This window comes from Carex rostrata, chromosome 14, assembly GCF_964058835.1.
Source record: "Carex rostrata chromosome 14, lpCarRost1.2, whole genome shotgun sequence".
Lineage (NCBI taxonomy): Eukaryota > Viridiplantae > Streptophyta > Magnoliopsida > Poales > Cyperaceae > Carex > Carex rostrata.
Window position 1 is genome coordinate 7,648,275 of NC_135931.1, and position 20,938 is coordinate 7,669,212.

Below are 20,938 nucleotides of genomic sequence, written 5' to 3' on the forward strand. Positions count from 1 at the left end.
TACTGTCGATTCACAAGCGCATGAATCTATCGTATATTATAGATTGGGGTATCGATTCGCAGGGATGGTGTATTAAGAGATCTAAGATGTAAACTAAAGTCTAGGTTATCGGTTCTTTTAGGTTGGTTGATTGTTGGTTGCTCGGTTGTAATGTTAGATTTCAACAGAGGAGTAGCAGTAGTTTAAGTGTTTAGAAGATGAGCTTCTAGGGAATCAGACATTCTATCATTCAAACTCGTTTAATCTAAGTTCTGGTTGTCATAACAATAGCGCACGGTCTGTCACCAACCGCATGCTACTGCTAATAACTGTCAATAATGACATATTTGACCCCTATCACACAAGTACTCATATATTGTCACACAAGTATTCATACCTAAGATATCAAGTATTCATTTTTACACGTTGAAGTATTCATATCTAAGACATAAAGTATTCATTCGTATACCTCTATTTTTTTTCAAAAAAAAAATATGTCATTTCTCAGTACGCAGTGGCTTAATTCACCATTAATAAAGCTTTGTTCTTTGCAAATAAATCGCTACTTCATGAGGAATGAGAACATAGACATAAAAGTGATTAATTGCATCCACAGATACAAAAATATTTTGATACGGTCGGCAGTGATGGATCTGACTCGGCAGAGGTGTGCTCAAGTATTCATTCATACATGTTGAAGTATTCAATCCCGACAGAGACATGCTTGATTGGGATGGAGTGATGGATAATCTCTGGTAGAACGTCCGCTGGAGCGGGAGCAGCAGGCATAGACGAGAAAAATGGAGGCGAAGGCGGAGGTGAGAGAGGGAGAGAGCTTATCATATTTATCATTTCGAGGTGGGAGAGGGAGTGAGCTTATCAATGGAAAAACGGAGGCGGAGGTGGGAGAGGGAGGTAGAGGCGGAGGCTGAGGTGGGAGAGGAAAGTGAGAGAAAAAGATGGAGATGGAAGAAGAATAGAGAGGAAGGGAGAAAGAAGAAAAAAATTATAAAGGTTATTAAAAATAGTAGTTATAATTAAAAACTTAAAATAGAAAGTTAATTTGTTGGAGGATGAAATGGAGGATGGATAGGTGGGAAAAATTATAATTACCCTAATTTATATTCTATAATATCTTATACTGAAAATTGAAGGCATTGCCATAAATTTTTTAGGTTAATATATTTTTATAAAAAAACACACACACAATTTGTTAATAGTTTATATGTTGCAAGGGAGAAAAGTGCATATTATGACATAGTTCGTTCATTTGGATAAACACCTTTCAATCTTGGGTTTTCTATTAAATATTTTATTACTTTAATCTGTTTTTAATATTATTTTTTATTTTTATCATTAATATAATCTTACATTTCTAAAGTGCTCTAATGCTAGGAGGCAAAGAAGTCAAAACAAAATGAAATAATTAGTTATACTATAAACCGTTGAAAGATTAACGATATAATTCAACTTATAAAAACGAGGATTCAAATGCCTTCATTTTTTGTGCCTCCATTTTTAAAAACTTAAGTAACTCAAAGTTTAAAACTTAAACATCAAAATAAAACCGTTAGATGTGATCTATGTTATTTTCTCTATGTGCCCATAAAAATTATCACATTTTGATTTTGCTTTTATGTGAATCAATAAGTTAAAAAAACAACGTCTAGAAATTATCCAAATTAGTATATATTTTTACAAGCTCAAGATGACAAACAAAACAAAGTTGAAATGCCATAATTTTTTACACGTGCATAAATAAAATGATGTACTTCATATCCAACGGTATTATTTTGAATTTTAAGATTTAAATTTTGAGTTATTTAAGTTTTTAAAAATGGAGGCATGATGGAAGCACACAAAATGGGTATTTGAACCCTCCTCTATAAAAAAAAAAAAATACAATTTAATCATAACCATCAACTTATTCTCACTATTACATTACTTCATACAATATCACTTTTTTTTTTTTGGAACACCTACTAATTTACATTCTGTGCATCTACCAAATACGGTTAAGAAAATCAATCAAGTACTTTACATTACATATTTTATACATTATCTGACAGAGGCTTTGGTAATATGTATATTACGAATTGATTTGTACTATGGATTCATATTTTATTTTAATAGTTTGAACAGTCAATTCAAATTGTTAAATATGATCTCCATACAAAAATTTATTTAGAACTCACAATTTATATTTTTAAGAATTTTTTTTACTATTTTTTTAAATAGGTAAAAAACCACATCTTCTGGATATATAGTCCATAATTTTTAGATCAAGCTATTTTTTATCTATCTAAAAAATAGTAAAAAATAAAGAAAATAATAAAATTTGATCCGAATACATTTTTACATGAAGATCATGTTTAATAATTCAATGACTGTTTAAATTTTAAAAATAAACATATGAATTCCTGAAACGAATTAATCCGTAACATATATATTATCATATGCCCACTCTATATATTGTATATTATTCATACTCCAATAGACTAATACTCTATTCATCTATAAAAATGTGGAGGAGGATAACCATACGGTGATGGAACACCATATTGGTAGTTGGAGTAATAATCTCTTTGGGTGCTGGTTGTATTTCCCCAGTTCTTGGAATATTCCTCTGCAGACATCACACTGATGACATCAGCATAACCTAATTTTTTTCGTAGAAGAGTCGTCAGTTTAATCACGTCCGTCCCTTCCCCGATCAAAACAAGCCGATTATCATCACCAAGGGTAACTGATATGACACCTAAAGTAAATGAAGAAAATAATAGTTTATTAGTTTCGGTTTCTCATTTTCTCTAGCACTCTACTAGTTTATTAGAATAGTTGGAGTTGTATGATTTAGAATAGTTACTTTAAAAACGGTTATTTACTATTTTTATGAATTATTATATTATGAAATAATGTTAATTTAATACCATTTCCGTATTTCGACAAAACAAATGAAAATATCAACATTATTTTGATATTTTCAGATCTATGTTGCCCTCGTAAATGTAAACATATAAAAAAAAAAATTGACCTTAGTTGCAACTTGCAAGAAGTAATAAATAGGTCTTAGAAATTGAATAGGAAGAAAATATAACCTTCTAACCCGACAGCCGTTTCGAGTGCTTTTGTTCTCTTCTTTTTGTCTTCATTAATTGATAACTTAATCACCATCCTTTGCTGTAATTGAGTATAAAAAGGGGACAAGATTTAGAAAAGAACAACCAAATATGATTTATGTGGTAGCGACATCCTGTACATCCAAAATATGGAAGTTACATGACAATGCCATCTCAATGACAGGAGCACATGCATGTCTCAAGTAATCTTCACAGCTAATTGGAATGCTTTATTGAACAACTTCAAAAACTAAAATCCTATTTGGTCAGGTGCGCATAAGTACAGTATGCGAAATTTCGGAAGAAAATTTCTCATGATAAAGAGCTATTTAGACGAAGAGAGTACAGTACTAACCTTGACCATTTTTTTCCGGAAATATATGTGCTTTACGACAGTTGTTGTACGATTTGGGATTGGTCCCTGTTCTTTAAATAGCAGGAGCACTGAAGAATAATTTTCGATTGTATATAATATATATTTGTATTTATACGTATAGGATGACTTTCCCGGTAAGTCTTTGGGGGAAAATTTGGATGAAAGTACTATAATTAATTAACCAACCGACCTTGGTGCTAAGAAATAATATATATGTTCATAAATCATAATATTGACTATTCGTAAATAAATAATATATATTATATATTACAATCATTGTCTCCATTTAATAAAATGAAATATTCGCTGGAACCGCTGGAATCTTCTAGGAGATATACAGTTTCTGCGTCAATACCAGTACAGCATGCATAATAATCTACTAAAAGAATGCATTGCAATTTGCAAAATTTCCATTCTTGGTCCAATCTGACTCCCGTCCATTCTGGTAAAACTGGAGACGAACACTTTGTAGGTAGTTCAATGGGAGCCTCGTTAGGCGTTGCGATGCAGATCAGAGAAGCAAAGGACTTCGTCTACTTCTGGAAGCCCACAGCCAACAGCAAAATTTACCGGACAAAAGAGAAACACGCTTACTACGCTAAACTTGGGGGTAACGTAACACTTTCTTAATTAGGTATCTCTCCGAAAAAAAAAATTGACTCTTTCAATTTTTATTACTGCGGTGAAAAAAAATAAAAACGGAGTGTATACGAATTAATTATATGATCCGCAACCTTGATTTTATCAATAATTTATGTCAACCTATAAGCATTTCTTAAGTAAAGATTAGAGATTAAGCTACAAAATTTTCTCATTTGAGTTTCGAATTCATGATCTCTCACACTAGAGACTATACATTTATCACTAAGTGAAAAACTAATTCTCATATATAGGCATTTTTTTTAAAATGTAAAGTTAATCAATATTAAATGTAATAATAGAGAGAGAGGGTTGGTATGACTTGTGTTGGGTATAAATATGATAGAGAAAGGAATAGAGTTCTACTAATTAAATGGACGTGTCTATTAAAAATAGAACAAACATGTATTTCACCGATTTTTTTATTTATATCTACAAAAATATATAAATTTAAAAAACTAACCAAACCTCGCGTTCATTTCGAAAACTACCCAAACCAGAAAAAAAACTTTCCGGTTTCAACACCAATTTCCGGAAAAAATTTTTCCGATAAATGGATATTAAAAACGGAATAATTTTTTCTGGTTTTAGGATTTTTTTTTCGGAATTTTTTTCATTTTTCGGTTTTTTTTTTCATTTTTCAGTTTTTATAAAAAAAATTTCCGGTTTGCGTAGTTTTCAAAATGAACGCGAGGTTTGGTTGGTTTTTTAAATTTATATTTTTTTTGGATATAAATAAAAAAATTGGTGTATTTCAACTAGTACTAAATAATTAATTGAATTTAAAATTTTCAGATTTGATAAATACAAGAGGAAATAAGAAAGTATTTTAGTTTAGTGGGGAAAATAAAAGATTTGAGTATTTTTGATGGAGAAATAGACAAATTAGAATGTTTCAATAACTATACTAATTAACAATTCTCCCTAAATTAAATGATTTAAAATTTGTAATAGTCTATATATGTTCAACTACTATTAAAACAATTAATAATAATACTTAAAGTACATAAGAATTTATGCTGAAATAATATACAAGACGAAACAATATGTGCATACTTTTTTTTTATAATTTAAATTTTTTGTTGACTTTGTTCAGAAAGCATTATCGAATTTAATTGTTTGTTAATGGATCAACCTAAGGACATGTTTGGCTGTGGGGTAAGATGAGTAAATCTCTTCCTTCAAACTTAAACTGTTAAATGAAAAGTAAAATATATATGAGTAAGAATGAGTAAAGAAGATATAATTAAGTAAAATAATACCTCGGAATATATTAAGTTATTCTGTTTGTATGGCTAACTGTAAAGATTAGGGGCCTCATTGCAATTTTCAATTACTTAAAGTTGGTAATGTCGTGGGTTGGTTTGATTGTTTCTAGATTCTTTCAAGTATGAGATTTATGCCGTTTTCCAATCTTGTGGCACCCATCATGACATTTTGACTTTCAGATTACTATATCTCCCGGGTATTGGTACCATAGTAACAAAAGAAAAATTCGGATTCGTTGCGGCGAGTTCAAAGATTCGTAATTCGGGTATAATTCGGATATAATTTGGGAATGATTCGGTTTTACAAGGAAGCAAAAAAAACCCCAAAGAAATATATAAGTACTTTAATTATTTTTAATTTTAATTCTTTAATAAAATTTGGAGGAAAAAAAGAAGTTAAAGAAATACCACATGGTTTAAAGTAGTTGCCACATGAAATCAAAACTACTTATACAAATACTCAGTGTAACAAAATGCGGTCTATGCGGCCGCATATGCGTATGCGGTTCCGAACCACATATAAAATTAATATGCGGTTCCGCATATGCGGCCGCATAATTTTTGACCGCATACCGCATATGATCCGCATATGAACCGCATATACCGCATATGAGTTCGTATGATCCGCATATGAACCGCATGTGATCCGCATATGAACCGCATGTGATCCGCATATGATCTTGTTATTGTGTATTCTTATATATGTATGTTGCTTTTATATTAGAGAATAATGGATATAAAATAGTTCTACAAACATGTGTATTCTTATTCTTGTTGTGAGATTATGCTTCCAAATATATATATGAATTTTTATTTTAAAATCTGCATATATAAATCCGCATAAAAATCTGCATATGCGGCCGTATACCGTATATGCGGTATGTGGTGACTTTCCGCATACCGCATAGAAACTGCATTTTATAACACTACAAATACTTATACCGATATCCTCTTTATGAAAAAAAAAAATTGGTTTAAAGTGATAGACACATGGTGGAGTCCACATGCCTTTCAAAATTAAAAACTTTGTCTCAGTCTCACCCATGTGGTGCCTCAGCCTGCACGGATTACAGAGCAAAAAAAATTGTGCAGAGCAAAGAATTTTTGAATAAAACGCGAATAATTCGTAAAAAAACGTTTTTTTTTTTGTGTTTTTTCACGAATAAATCGGTAAAAATTCGGTCAACTATTTTATTCGCTGTTCGGTTCAGTAATCTCTAAAAACCGTTTTATTCGTGTTTTAAACACGAATAAAACGCGAATCATGTTACTATGATTGATACCTTATCCTACGGGTTTGTTTATAGAGCATTCACCTTAGGCGTGAAAATAGTATGGATATATCCGATTCGTATTTGAAAACTTATATGTGAATATCCGATATCCGAATATATGTATGGATAAGGACACTGATATGGCAAAAAAATAGTTAAAAAAATGTTTATATTTTAAGAAAAAATAGTAAAAAAATCCTAAAAAAATATAAAATTTAGCATGCACATATATTTTCACATGTTAATCATGTTGAATGGTTCGGATCGACTATTTGAACTTCGAAAACCAAAATATTGTTGTGTAGTACGAACTAATATGTGCTATGCATAGTACCATAGCCTCACTCATATATATTTTAGAACATTTCCTTTGTTATTTCTTGATACTAAAAGAAAAGCCAAAAGTTGGTTAGTAACCACATTAGTAGAATAGTAATATAGTTGCAACTGATTGTCTGGCTGTGGTTTTGGTGATCAGAGGAGGATCATTGGTCAGTGGTTGCAAGTGTAAGGTGAATTTGAAAAAGATCAGGGGCCTGGTTGCTACTTTCAGTAATTGTGAGGTCATAGAGGAGTCCTTGCGTGCCCTGTGGTGGATCTAACTTTTCATTTCGGATCGATCTATTTTTACCGGGATTTGATTTAGATAGTTCCCTTTAAGAAATAGTTAAGACTTTCATGGATCACTTACTCATGTATAGATTTTAACAGAACATCAGCCTTTTGCAAATAGAAATACAGATAATGCTTTTCTTTAAGAAAAACTAAAAGCAAACACCAATGCCAAACAAAATAAACTGGTAAAATTGATGTACATTGCTATTTTATTCAAAGGACTTTCAGTTTATTGAACCAATTTCCACATTGAATCCTATAGCAACATTCTACTCTGCCCTATCCTTGGATCTCAAAGAGATAAACAAAAAATCAACAAATTTATAGAAGCTCATCTCCAGTACTCTAACCAATTCATTTACACTATGCTATAGAAATTGTAGTGATCATAAGCACCCTCATGGTACACGTATGGATATGAGTAAGAGTACTGGTACGGATACACCAGTGGCTGTACATTCTTGATTTCACCTTGTGGTTGGTTTTCTTTCTTTTCTTTTTTCTCATCCCCTGAGGTTACACTGATCAGATCAGCATAACCCAATTTCTTCCTTAATAGAGTCGTCAGAATGATCGCATCTGTACCATCACCAGTAACAACTAGCTTATCGCCGTCCACTGTGACAGACTGAACACCTGTAGAAAAAACAATGCACACTAACATTAGAACAATAACTACAAACCAATTTACTAATCACAATAATAACAACTATCTTTAACAGGAGCCCTTTTTGCAAAAAAGATAATAATAATACCAGCTATCTTTAGATTAGAGTGCTCTTTCTTTCTTTTTTTCCATGAAAATAACAATATGCCTTTGCTTCATGTGAACCAAGAAACACAAATTAAAATTTTTAAGGATTGGCATGGACTCTCCCTGTGTTTTATATTTTTTTAAAAGAGTAGATTGGCTTAGAACAGACAAAAAAAAGATTAGAAGTTTTAGATTTATTTCCAAAACTTGCCATTCCAAGAGAACTTTTGTTATATTCTGGAAGATAGTAAAAATGTTTAATTAAGAAAATTACTTTTTTTATTTTTGATAAAAAAGCTATATATAGCAAGATTACTTCAGACTTTTTTCTGAATAAGAAATATTGGTATTTGCCATAATGCATTTCTAAATTCATCAAAAATAGTTTTGTGGAAGAATTGTTCATAAGAACATCAAAGTCAGATTAAGCTGAAGTATAGCAGTACAAGTCCTTAGTTGAGAATTATTGTCCAAGTCAGATCAAATAAGGGTAAACAATCCCTATTTTAATTCACAATTTATATTTTTAAAGAGATGTTATAAATTAAAAAGTAAAACTAATGAAGAAAATTACCATTCATGGTAACAGCAGTTTTGAGTGCTTTTGTGCGCTTCTTTGTATCATCAAGGGACAGCTTCACAACAAACTTTTGCTGCAATAAATTAAATAATAATATATATTAATTACAATTTTACTTCTTAACTTCGACCACACAAAAAAAAGCAATTAATAACACAATCACATCTGATCGTTCATCTGCCAGCTGATCACTACCAGAAAATTTACCATTGTATTATTTAAAAAAAAACACAGAGAGTTCTGAGGTATAACAAACCTTAGTCATCTTCTTTTGTTCTTTTCTTGATTTTGACAAGTTTTCTTGGATTTGGGAAGAGCCGAAGAGACTTGGGATGGATGAGTGTTGGTTTGAGGCAGTGTATTCGGTGAGTCAATTTGATGAGTGAGATGAGAGAATTAATATTGTCTCAAATTTATAGAGAAATTAAAAGTCTGAGGAAGCATGCTGGAAGGAGACTCAGTCACACTGAAAGGCATTTCGAAGTCGTTGCTTCCAGAGACGCGGTTCTCGGACCCCATTTATCTCGAGAGTTCGATTCATCTCGTATGGTATTCAGTGTGGCCGTGGGTGTTCACTGGATTTCTTAACCTTTTGGGTGGGGCTCATTTGTCAGGTGATTGCTACGGGTTCTGGGGTATCCTACGCATGAGAAAATCAGATTACCTAGTAAAACAGCTCGAGCTTCGAGGTCATATCTTAATAAAAGTTTACGCGTACTTTGTTTTCTTTTTTATTGCTTTATTTGGTTTTTTCTTGTAATAATGGAGATGGCGGTTTTTAAATTCTCTCGGTGCTTAGAGAAAATATGTGGGTCATGATGACAATTGATCTGTAATTTAAAATAGGAACTACAGATCGGAAAAATTAGCGAGATGACAATCGCCCACTAACACTCCCTCCTCTCCGAATTTATCAAATTTTGAGTTTAGATCTATATTGCTCGATCTAATTTGGTACGAATATTAGACCGATCTGATTTGGTACAAGTATTTAAAAAGGCCTGCGCATTTTACTTCAGTCCGAATTGGTTGGGATTCAAACTTTTTACCTCAGAGAATCCGGTCTTCCTCCTAATTCCTTCATCATCTGAGGATTGAATATGTATTGCTTATATCAGTACTAATGTATAAATTGATATCAATAGATCAAAAAATAATTATATCGATTAGAATAATAATATTACTATAATAAGTTAAATCTCTTCCATCGGTACTTTATCAGTGACCGATAAAAGAAAGTGGTGTACATCTTCTATCAGTTTGAGACCAAAATCAGTTTAACTGTTAGTAAATAAGTATTAGAAGATCTTATTTATGTAATAGTGAACTGAATTAAAAAAAGTTATTGCTTCATAAACTAAGGAGATAAATGAGGCTTAATCAAAGAGAAATAGTACCTGAAGAATTCGTACAAAAATAACTTTAAGTTTAAAAATTCGGGTAAAATAAACAAAAGTTAATTCTTACTAAGATGTTCGGATTAATTAAACTTTTAAGAAGTGTTGCCCATCGGCCTCTTAATAAGCCGAAATTTTTAAAATTACCATTCTTTGAAAATAAATAAACCAAAACGTCACGGATGGCTGGAATTTAGAAAAACGACATGGCCGCTTGCCCACACAGCGGGCATATAGGAGTGGGCCGCAGCTGAGAAAAGCGGTTCATTTTTTGGGCCGCATCTAAACACAGCGGGTTGGGCCGCATTTGAAGGAAGCGGGCTGGCCGCTTTGGGGGGTAGCGGCCACGCCTCAACGCAACACAGCGGCCATGGTACGGTATATATACCCCACAGTCCCGTTTTTTTGTATCATATTCCTCATTCCATCCCTTCCATCCCTTCAAATCAGGTAATTTTCTTCTTCTTTCTAAATTTAAATTTTAGTTTAAAGTAGGAGTAGGAGTAGGAGTAAGGTAAATATTTAGGGTGTAGGATCAGGTAATTATGAAATTGTACCAAAATTAACTATTGACCAAAATAATTATGAAATGGTATGAAAATTGATTATTGATCAAAATAATTGTAAAATTGTACCAAAATTGATTATTTGACCAAAATAATTATCGCATTGTACCAAAATTGATTATTTGACCAAAATAATTATCGTATTGTACCAAAATTATGAAAATTAGTTATTGACCAAAATAATTAATACCCAAACTATAATTATTTTTTGAAATTTAATTTGAAATCCTAATAAGACCAAAATAAATACAGCATGGCATCTATGGGATCTGGACCGTCTTCTAGTAGGGATGTACCTTCTTCCAGTAGAGGTGCACCAGTACCCACTCCATATGAGATGTCACAGTATGTCGATGCGGCATTGACATCTGTGGTCCCCGGTATCTGGCACCGCACTGATCGGGTATCAGACTTTCTCTGGTACCCGAATGCGGAGCACCGTATCTTGGAGGCTGCCACTGGAGTAAGTTTTATATTATTAATAAAATTATAATTTTATTTCAAATTTTATTTCAAATTTTATTAATAATTTTTTTTTTAATTTAGGGACTAGATATAGTTACAGTACGCCATAACAAAATGTGGCTTAAGTACCAGAAGGCATATGCAGGGACGTTGCGTGCCATGGGATTGTACCAGCTATCCCAGATGGCCGAGGAGATTGCCGATCCGGGATTGTGCTCTGGGCTCATTGAGCGATGGCGTCCCGAGACCCACTCATTTCATCTCCCCCACGCTGAGATGACAGTCACCCTACAGGATGTCAGTTGTCTATGGGGCATGACCATTGTCGGGGAGCCTGTGACGGACGTCGAGTATGGAGATTTCAGATCCTTGTGTGAGGACCTGCTGGGGATACCGCACACTGCTTTGCAGAAAGAGAAGAAGAGAGGCTCCAAGACACAGATCTCCCCAGGTATCATCAGCTTGGAAAAATTGAGAACCGCCTTCAAGGAGTTTCCAGCTGGTAGTAGTCGTCCCCCTCAGGTATGTAAATTTTATCTTATTTACTTATACAAAATTTCAGTTTTCTTCTAAATAATATTTTAATTAAAATAAATAACAGGCCACCATTGATCAGCACTTGCGTGCATACATTTTGGAGATGATCACAGTCAAATTGTTCCCTGATTCACACGAAGATCAGGTACGGCTGTGCTATCTCCCATTGCTGGCTGATTTGCCCAATGCGAGCAAGTACAATTGGGGGGCTGCGACTCTCGCATGCTTGTATAGGTGTGTGACTTGAAATTATTGTTTACAAATTTCAATATGAAAAATATCATCACTACACCGGTTGTTGACACTAACATTGTACAGGGGTCTTAATCAAGCATGTCTGAAGAAGAACAAGACATTTATTGGACCATGCATGTTGTTGCAGCATTGTTTTGGGTGCATCTAATTGTTGGTCGTCCGACAATCACTTGCAAGACAGATGTGCCAGATTGGGGCAGACCCGAGCCAGACACATGCCCTGCATATGCGCATATGTGGAGCTATCCGAAGACCTATATCGGGGCAGGTCATGGCGGGACTCTCGGCATCAATCACTGGAGATAGGAGATCGAGCATCTCAGGGATGATCCAGAGTATGTTACATGGCAGCCCTACAGAGAATATGTAAGTTCTTATTTTATTTAAAATTTGATCTAAATAAATTTGTAAATCTTGGCACATCTGATTGATGTAAGTGTTAAAATCTATGAATTTAGCTCGAGGTAAACGGGGTACATCAGACCTATCTTGAGATATTGCCCGAGAGATGTCGGCAGCAGGAGCGTTACTGGCGTGCAGAGGTGCCCCTCATATGTTTTCAGGTACCGTATTTGAATTTATTTTACAAATTGTAGCTATGACAACATTTATTAAAAAACCTACTAAATTCAGATTATCGAGCATCATTACCCCGGTCGGGTCATGAGACAGTTTGGATTGAGGCAGACAGCTCCTCCCCCAGAGCCGATCAGTGAGGATGTTTGGCGACAGCTTCATTTGGCCAGAGACATCTCTCCGGGCAGAGACTGGGCTCACTGGTACAGATCATACGTACAGCTGGCATCCGCTATTGACCCACCTATAGCTGATGAGCACCGTCACATGGATGTACCGCCAGTGTAAGAATCTCTCTTTTTAATCTCTCTGGTTAATGGATGATATGTCGCATTGATGATTTTTTTTCAAAAAAATACAGGCCTTATAGAGATTGGTATCAGGAGTGTGGCGCGTACACGGTGTACTTAGACGGGTGTATCACCGATAACCCTCACGAGCGTGCACCGAGGCCGAGGGATCGGCGAGGACGAGTTCATGGTATCATTCCAGCCGGCAGACCGTTTGCATCTACGGTATGTTTACTTTAAAAAACTTGTAATATTTACATCTGTACACATTTATATATTGTACTTATAATTTTGCAGGCTTTATATCTGGTGAAGAGCTGTGTCATAGCGGCGACAATGACCACAGTGCGAGGCTGGAAGAGACTCGGAAAAGCTATTCTAAAGCACAATGTACCTGCCGTCTGCCAATGTGGGTACAAGACGTGCCTAGACTCTCTCCTGAGATGTGTAGGATTGCCTGGATGTGATCAAATTGATGACATATCGGATGAGCCTGATATATACGTCCGATACGGTGGTGACGAGGCATTGTGGGCTTTAGTCCAGGATGCTCAGACTGTCAGTCAGGCGTTCGATAGAGGACAAGAGACGCTTAGGAGGCGCGCTGCAGAGCAGGTTGTCCCTACTCAGGAGCAGGCCGTCCCTACTCAAGAGTAGATCCCTACTCAGTTTTTCTCTACGCAGGTAAGTTATTTTTTTAATATATACAACTTGTGCATTTTTTAAAAAAAAAATGATGCATAACTTGTTTGTAAATTTGTAGGAGGAGGGACTCGGCTTCAATATCGACCCAAACCCTGATGGTTTGTATTCTCCGGGTTATGATCCGACCCAGTCGATTCCTCCTGCATATCTACCAGGGTTCACTATGCCGCACTCCTTTCCACACTTTCCTGGCAGCTCACAGCCTACGCAGTATCCTCCCATTCCGGACTTTGCTGGCACCTCCACACAGTATCATCCCGGTACGTACTTTCCTGACATCTCCATGGATGATCCTATCGTGAGAGCTGCCTACGGTATGGTACCGACTCAGGAGTCTCGACTTTCAGGCATTACTACTTTCAGGCATGTCAATCTGGAAAAGGGGTTGGGACACTGGACTTGAGGAGGTTGAGGCATTAGCCCGAATAGCACCCCGGATTAACCTTGCAAGGGGGTTAGGACGCTGGACTCGGTTAATCTCCACAAAGAGTTCAATTATCTTGTATCCACCCCCAGAAAAACTAATTGTCTGGTTGTACAGTACCTGCCAGACTCCATCATTCTGAATAGGAAAAAGTTGGAACCAAGTTTGGCCTGAACCAGTGGGCATGCTAATTTTGGCCTGAATATCAAGGTCATATCGATCCTGATTCAATCTGAGGTTCTGAGAAATAATCGATTTCAGAACCAACAAATCAGTACCCGAGATTACAGGTATTACAGAAACAGGCCCGATACTGTAATAAACCCCATTAAGGCCTGTTAAAATCTCACCACCAGTGTAAATAGATACCATAACAGCCATTTGGTATGAGTATAAGAAAACCTAAAATAAAAAATTAATTAAATTAATTATAAATACTAAATTTTTTTTAAAAAGAAAAAAAATAAAATACTTACAGTTGAAAAGAATGGTTTGGTGTACGTCAAATGAATCTCTCTCTCTGCTTCTTTGCTATATAAAATAAACTGGCGTGTGACCGCTGTGCCTCGAAGCGGCACGTGACCGCTCTGCCCCGAAGCGGCACTGGTGGCCGCTGGCCTCCAAAGCGGCCCGGCCCGCTGTGTGTAGATGCGGCCCAAAAAATGAACCGCTTCTCTCAGCTGCGGCCCACTCCTATATGCCCGCTGTGTGGGCAAGCGGCCATGTCGTTTTTCTAAATTCCAGCCATCCGTGGCGTTTTGATTTATTTATTTTCAAAGAATGGTATATTTAAAAATTTCGGCTTAATAAGTATTGGTGATGTGATGTTATATACCGGGTGCTCGGATATTCATTAGTTACGCCGGTCCAGACAGAGAGATCACCATTTATCTTATTTTAGATCGATTCTAAATAACCCTGTTGATTATTCTGTATTGAGATGCAAATTTTAGGAGACAAAGTCTTTTTTGATTATTTTTTTCTATTGTGTATTTACAAGAGAATTGACTCTTTTTATAGTCTATTTCCTATTGTATAGTTAGTACCCAATATTGATATCTAACGGTAACTACATTTAATTTTTCTAATTTACACTTTTACCCTTTTTTCTATTTTACATTTCCACCCTTCTAATATTTAATTATTCTCAAAACTTTCCCTCAAGCTAGGATTATAAATGTCAAGTAATCCTACTCTGCTTGTGATTTCTTCAAACGGTTTTGGATCTAGTCCTTTAGTGAAAACATCCGCTAGTTGATTCTTACTTAGAACAAACGGTGTTTCTATTTCTTTGACTTGAACCTTTTCTCGAATAAAATGACAATCAACTGCTATGTGTTTGGTCCGTTCATGAAACACGGGATTTGATGCAATTTGACGTGCCGAATTGTTGTCACAATACATTTTCATGGGTTGATCAAAGTCGATTCCCAAGTCTTTGAGCAATTGTTTGAGCCATATCAATTCGCTTGCGGTTGATGCCATGGCTCGATACTCTGGTTCCGCGCTTGATCGTGCCACGATATTTTGCTTTTTGTTTTTCCATGTGACTAGATTTCCGCCACAAATGTGCAAAAATCGGTGGTCGATTTTCTATCAAAGCTATCGACCCAATCTACATAACAATAGCCACATATTGCGTTAGAGTTATTATTCTTCATCCATATGCCCTTTCCGGGATTTCCTTTTAAATATCTCAAAATTCTATTTATGGCCTCTAAGTGTGGTGTTCTTGGTGAATGCATAATTTTACTAGTTTGACTTACGAAAAATGAAATGTCCAGACGGATTACCGTGAGATAAACTAATTTTCCTACAAATCTTTGAAATTGGTTTATATCTTCTAAATGTTCACCATCTTCGGTATTTAGTTTATACTTATTATCTATTGGGGTAGAAGCCAGTTTACAACTTAATTTACCGGTTTCTTTTAACAAATCCAATGTATATTTTCTTTGTGAAATTAATATGTCTTTGTTTGAAAAAGCTACTTCTATTCCTAGAAAATACTTTAAATATCATAAATCTTTAATGTCTAAATTTTCTTTTAATTGAAATTTGATTTTTCTAATTTCTTCAAAATTGTTTCTAGTAATTATTAAATCATCTACGTATACTAGCACAAGAGTTGTGTTCTTTCCTTCAATTTTTGTAAACAATGAATGGTCGGCACTGCTAATCTTACAATTGCACGAAATTAAATAAGAGCTAAATTTGCCATACCATGCTCATGGAGATTGCTTCAATCTATATATTGATTTGTTTAATCAACAAACAAGGTTAGTATTGTTTTCTTTTACATGACCCTGTGGTAGAGTCCTATAAACCTCTTCCTTAAGTATTTCTTGAAGAAATGCATTTTTAACGTCCATTTGATATATGTTCCAACCATTGTTTACGGCAATGGAGAATAAGACCCTAACGGTATTCATTTTTGCAACCGGTGCAAAAGTTTCATTGTAATCTATATCATAGGTTTGTGTAAATCATTTGGCCACTAATCTTGCCTTATACCGTTCTATGATACCATCACAATTATACTTAATTTTGTAAATCCATTTGCACCCAACAGATTTTTATTCTTTGGTAATGGAACAATTGTCAATGTTTCATTTTTTTCTAGACCTTTTAGCTCCTCTTTCATGGCTTTATTCCAAGTTGGTTTTTGAATGACCTCTTGGTAATTTTTCGGTTTTTTTTTTATGGTAGTAAGGAAAGCTTGGTATGAAGGCGAAAATTTATTATATGAAATGAAATTCTGTATGGGGTATTGAACGATATAGGTCACATAATCTCTAAGTCTAACCGAGGATTGTGATACTCTAGTTGTTCGTCTAGGTCCAGAATTATTTTCTACTTCGGTTTCATCTATGTTATTACTATTTTCATCTATTTCTTCTTCATGATCACTTGTATCATTTTCATTTTGAACAAGGTCTTGGTTTTCAAAGTAGGGTATCATTGTGTTAATTTTTTCATTTTGACAAGACGCTTGGATTTCTCCCCCTTTTTTGAAATACAGCTCATTTTAAAATAATATAACATTCCTAGAAACAAATGTCTTTTTATTAATAGGATCATAGCACTTGTATACCTTTTTGAAAGATGAGTATCATAAGAAAATAGTTTTTGTTGATACATAATCTAGTTTATCTCTCCTTTTAATATGTACTAAACTTGTACATCCAAATATTTTTAAATGATCAAAAGTAATTTTTTGTTGGTAGAGGATTTCTAGTGGAATTTTATTTTCTAGTCTTGAGCTTGGTAATCTATTAATTAAGGCCCTGTTTGGTGTTCTCATGGGCTGGGGAATGGGTGTGGGTTTTGAACTGATTTTTACTGTGCTCGTGGGAAAAAAAAATTCAGTCTGAGTGAATTTTTTTTTCCCACGAGCACAGTAGTGCGCCGAACAGGGCCTAAATGTGTAGCATAAAGTATTGTTGGGTTTTGACGGTTCAAACCCATTGATTAAGTATGTTGGGGTTTTGACGATTCAAACCCATTTATTTGCTTAAGGTGCGGAAAGAGTACAACAATAATTTTTACATCTAACTTAAGCTAGGGATTAAATGAATCAAGAAGATTCGTTTAATCCTATTTACAGATCTACTCCATAATTGATTTTCGGTTAATCAGATTCACTAAATCAAAATTTGAAATGCCGCAAAATTCGGTAAAACACTATTCACCGATCCGAAAAACCGTAAACCGAGAAAGAGAGAAATTTCAATTAACGAAGTAATCAGATTAACACGTGAATTAGTGAATTTTCTCTTTCACCTATGCCCCTCTATTTATAGGCATTCGAGGAGGTTCGCAAAAAGACCGAAATACCCCTGAAGTTGCCAAAATTACCAATTTGCCCTTTTGTAGAGGTATCCAATTTGGATTTTGCTATTTCATATTGGTTGGATTTGTTTAATGGATCCTAAACCCATTAACCCAAAGGAATAGTAAATAGTAACTATCCAAATCAAATATGTATAATTGTCGTGTACAATTATATTCGTCTGCGGTTTTCGTTTGGTAATTTTTATACAACATGTCAAACACGTTTATAAACTAACCAGTATTTATGTTTGTCATTCTAAATGATGTATAATTAATTATAATTAATTATATCAAGTATAACTAATTATAACCATTAGTTTTTTTGCTTTGTCATTTTACATGACAAATATAATTTAATTATGGAGTTTCACAATTATGGAGTTTCACAATTCCAGTCATGAACTCGAAATGATCCATAATACAATAATATTCAAGGCAACAAAATAATATATAATTAAACATTCAATTCATGAACAAAGCTTTATGATAAATTATCGTATTATTGACTTCTAGATTATTACAAACTAACAAGTATGGCATCCGACCAATATATTTTAGGGACATTATTTTGAAACATTAAGGTTCTTGTCATTTCTAATAAGTGTCTATTTTTTATTTCTGATACTCCGTTTTGCTCGGGTGTATTAATGCAAGTGGTTTGATGTATAATCCTTTTTTTCTTAAGAAAATTTACAACATTTTTGTTTATAAATTCCGTCCCATTATCTGATCTAAATATTTTTAGTTTGGCATTAAATTGATTTTCTATGAGATAAAAAAATTCCTTGAAATTGTTAAAAACTTTATCTTTTGATTTGAGTAAATATAACCAAGTGGTTCTTGAAAAATCGTCGATAAAAGTAACAAAATACTTAAATCCATTATACGATTCAATTAGGACCGATCCCCATACATCCGAATGAATCAAATCAAACATAACTTTACTTTTACTAATATAATTAGAAAAATGAAGTTTTGTTAGTTTGGCCAACTTGCAAACTTCACAATTAGTTCAATTTATTTTTTTACAATTCAAATTCTAATTTAAAATCTTATCGGAGGGATGCCCAAATCTTCTATGCCAAAGCCCAATATCAATGGATTTAACAGAAGCGCAAAAGTAATTTTTTGGATTAAAAAAATAATGTTCATTTTCAAGAAATCATTCACGAATCTTCGTTCCGGTTTCCCTATCCTGAAATACAACATTTTTGCAAGAGAAAATTACGTCACAATTGAACTCTTGTGTTAATTTTTGTACTAAAAGTAGGTTTATAGGAAAGGTATTCAAATATAATACATTAAATATTTCTTTGTTACAAAAATTAGTTTCGCCTATACCATTTATTTCAGCCTTTATGCCATTAGCTACCAAGACATATTGGTTATTTTTTGTCATGTCTAAATTTGTTAGCAATTTTTGGTTACCAAACATATGATCAGTGGCTCCACTGTCAATAATTATTTTATCTAACAAACTTAAATCTTTTGAGTGTGAAGAGATACCAAAAAAAGAAGGGTTTTGTTTTGCTAGCAACATGGACATCTGTTGGAGAAGTGACTGCAGTTGATCATTAGAGGTAGCTGACCCGTTTCCACTTGAACCTGACCCGCCAGCAAAAAGACCAGCCCCAGATTCAATTAAACCCTGTTCAGTCGAACCCATTAGCATAGAACTAGACCCGATTTGTGCAGTGAAGCCCCCACACAACTTCTCTATTTTTTTTCTCGTTCCAGTCTGATCTTCCTCCAGCACCACTCATTCCCTTCCATTGTTTCAGTTTTAGATGAGAACGGAGAAACCAGCATCTCTCATGTGTATGCCCCTCCTTTTTACAGTGCGTGCATCTCTCGATTTCACTGTGATTTGGGTATTTTTTTAGAACTAGGTTTTTTTTTTTTAAATTGAGAAAATTGGATTTTTTTTTTTTTTTTTTAATATGACAAAGCCGTGAGTCTCATGTCCTTCGTCAGTTATGACTTGTGGACCTCCCATGGCCTCTCTTCTAATCTCCTCTTGTTGAATCATGTTCTTGATTTAAGAATAGAAAGGAAGAGGGATTGTATTCATGATCTGAGCTCATACGGTCTCATAACTCGGGTTTAATCCCGCGAGGTACTCAAATATGTCATCTTCTTCTTCTTCTTCTTTTTTTATTACGGCCAAGTCAATGGTTTGCGGCCGATACGATTGAAGCTCATCTTTTTTTCTTTTGAAGAGCACCAAGGTACTCTACATGTTTTCTCTCGTCTTATTTTTCTTGCTGAATTTCTAATTTGAGTTGGTAGATATGAGAGTAATTATTTTCTTGACCGTACATGGCTTTCACGGCTTGCTAGAGTTCGAAAGCCGTGTCAGTGAGAAGAAATAACTCTGAAATGGATGGCTCCATGGAGTTCGTGAGCCAAGTTATGATTTTGTCATTTTGAGTTCTCTATTTTCTCATTGCCTTTTTTTCGCTTCGGTCAGCAAAAGCGAATTTGCGACTTCAGGCTCTTTGTTGTCTCCTGTGATGTATTCTCGCATTTATCTGCTACTAAGCACTCTTGTTGCAACTTTTGCCCATGTAAGATAATTTATGTCATTGAGCAAAGTGTTTGTAAGCTTTGAGGTATTGTTGGTAGCCTCGTGTTACCCTCTTGAGCCATTTGATCTTTGTTGATTTTTCTGTTTATGGGTTTTTTGTTTATGTTGTGGATACCAGTTCAGTGGTATGGAATTTTTTTTTGTCACAAAACTTAGTGCTTTGATACCATGTTGATTTTTCTATATTAAGATGCAAATCTGAGGAGACAAAGCCTTTTTTTTTTGTCTATTGTGTATTTACAAGAGAGAAGGTTGACTCTTTTTTATAATCTTTTTCCTATTGTACCGTTGGTACCCAATATTGATATCTAACGGTAACTAAATTTAATTTTCCTAATTTACACTTTTACCCTCTCTTTTTTCCCCTATTTAACATTTCTACCCTTCTAATATTTAATTATTCTCAACAAACACTTAATATGAAAGAATAAACAATGATAACTCTAGTATTCTTCGAGCCTAATTAATTCCTTATAAAGACATAATCAATTCCTTATTAAGACCTAAACAATAGAATATTAATTCTTTGTTTGACGAATGACGAGTGATCCAAGCCAACGGACCGGGTCAATTCGGTGACAAGACCTAATCATAATCAATTCCTTATTCTAACTACCCAGTTCGGTACCTCAGAAAAAAATAAATAAATCAGTCGCACATGTATTTCCTCTGAATCTTCCTGTACTCTAGTAGAGTTA

The 20,938-nt window shown here is 34.3% G+C and overlaps 2 protein-coding genes across 5 annotated transcripts in view; both read right to left on the minus strand.

Moving 5' to 3' along the window:
- Positions 1-2,358: 2,358 nt before the first annotated feature.
- LOC144565778 (heavy metal-associated isoprenylated plant protein 16-like) lies at positions 2,359-3,584 on the minus strand. Its single transcript, XM_078315611.1, has 3 exons — positions 3,454-3,584; positions 3,078-3,159; positions 2,359-2,737 (listed from the first exon to the last, which is right to left on the minus strand). The coding sequence occupies exons 1-3, from the start codon at positions 3,460-3,462 to the stop codon at positions 2,490-2,492; spliced, it is 339 nt and encodes a 112-aa protein (XP_078171737.1). The 5' UTR covers positions 3,463-3,584; the 3' UTR covers positions 2,359-2,489.
- A 3,856-nt stretch (positions 3,585-7,440) lies between these two features.
- Positions 7,441-20,938, minus strand: part of LOC144565511 (heavy metal-associated isoprenylated plant protein 16-like) — a 42,041-nt gene continuing 28,543 nt past the window's right edge. The window contains exons 1-3 of one of the 4 annotated variants that reach the window (XM_078315298.1): positions 8,861-9,007; positions 8,599-8,677; positions 7,446-7,906 (exon numbers count right to left, since the gene is read on the minus strand). In XM_078315298.1, the coding sequence (XP_078171424.1) occupies positions 7,629-7,906; positions 8,599-8,677; positions 8,861-8,869 (366 nt within the window). In that variant the 5' untranslated portion in view covers positions 8,870-9,007 and the 3' untranslated portion in view covers positions 7,446-7,628. Of the gene's footprint in view, positions 7,907-8,598; positions 8,678-8,860; positions 9,008-20,938 lie in introns of those variants that run through there. The other 3 variants (XM_078315301.1, XM_078315299.1, XM_078315297.1) reach the window with 3 other exon arrangements.

Excerpts from the sequence above, each read along its gene's own strand:
- LOC144565778 (XM_078315611.1), bottom strand. Across the intron at positions 2,738-3,077 it reads AACGGCTGTCGGGTTAGAAG|GTGTCATATCAGTTACCCTT; the intron begins GTTATATTTTCT and ends CATTTACTTTAG.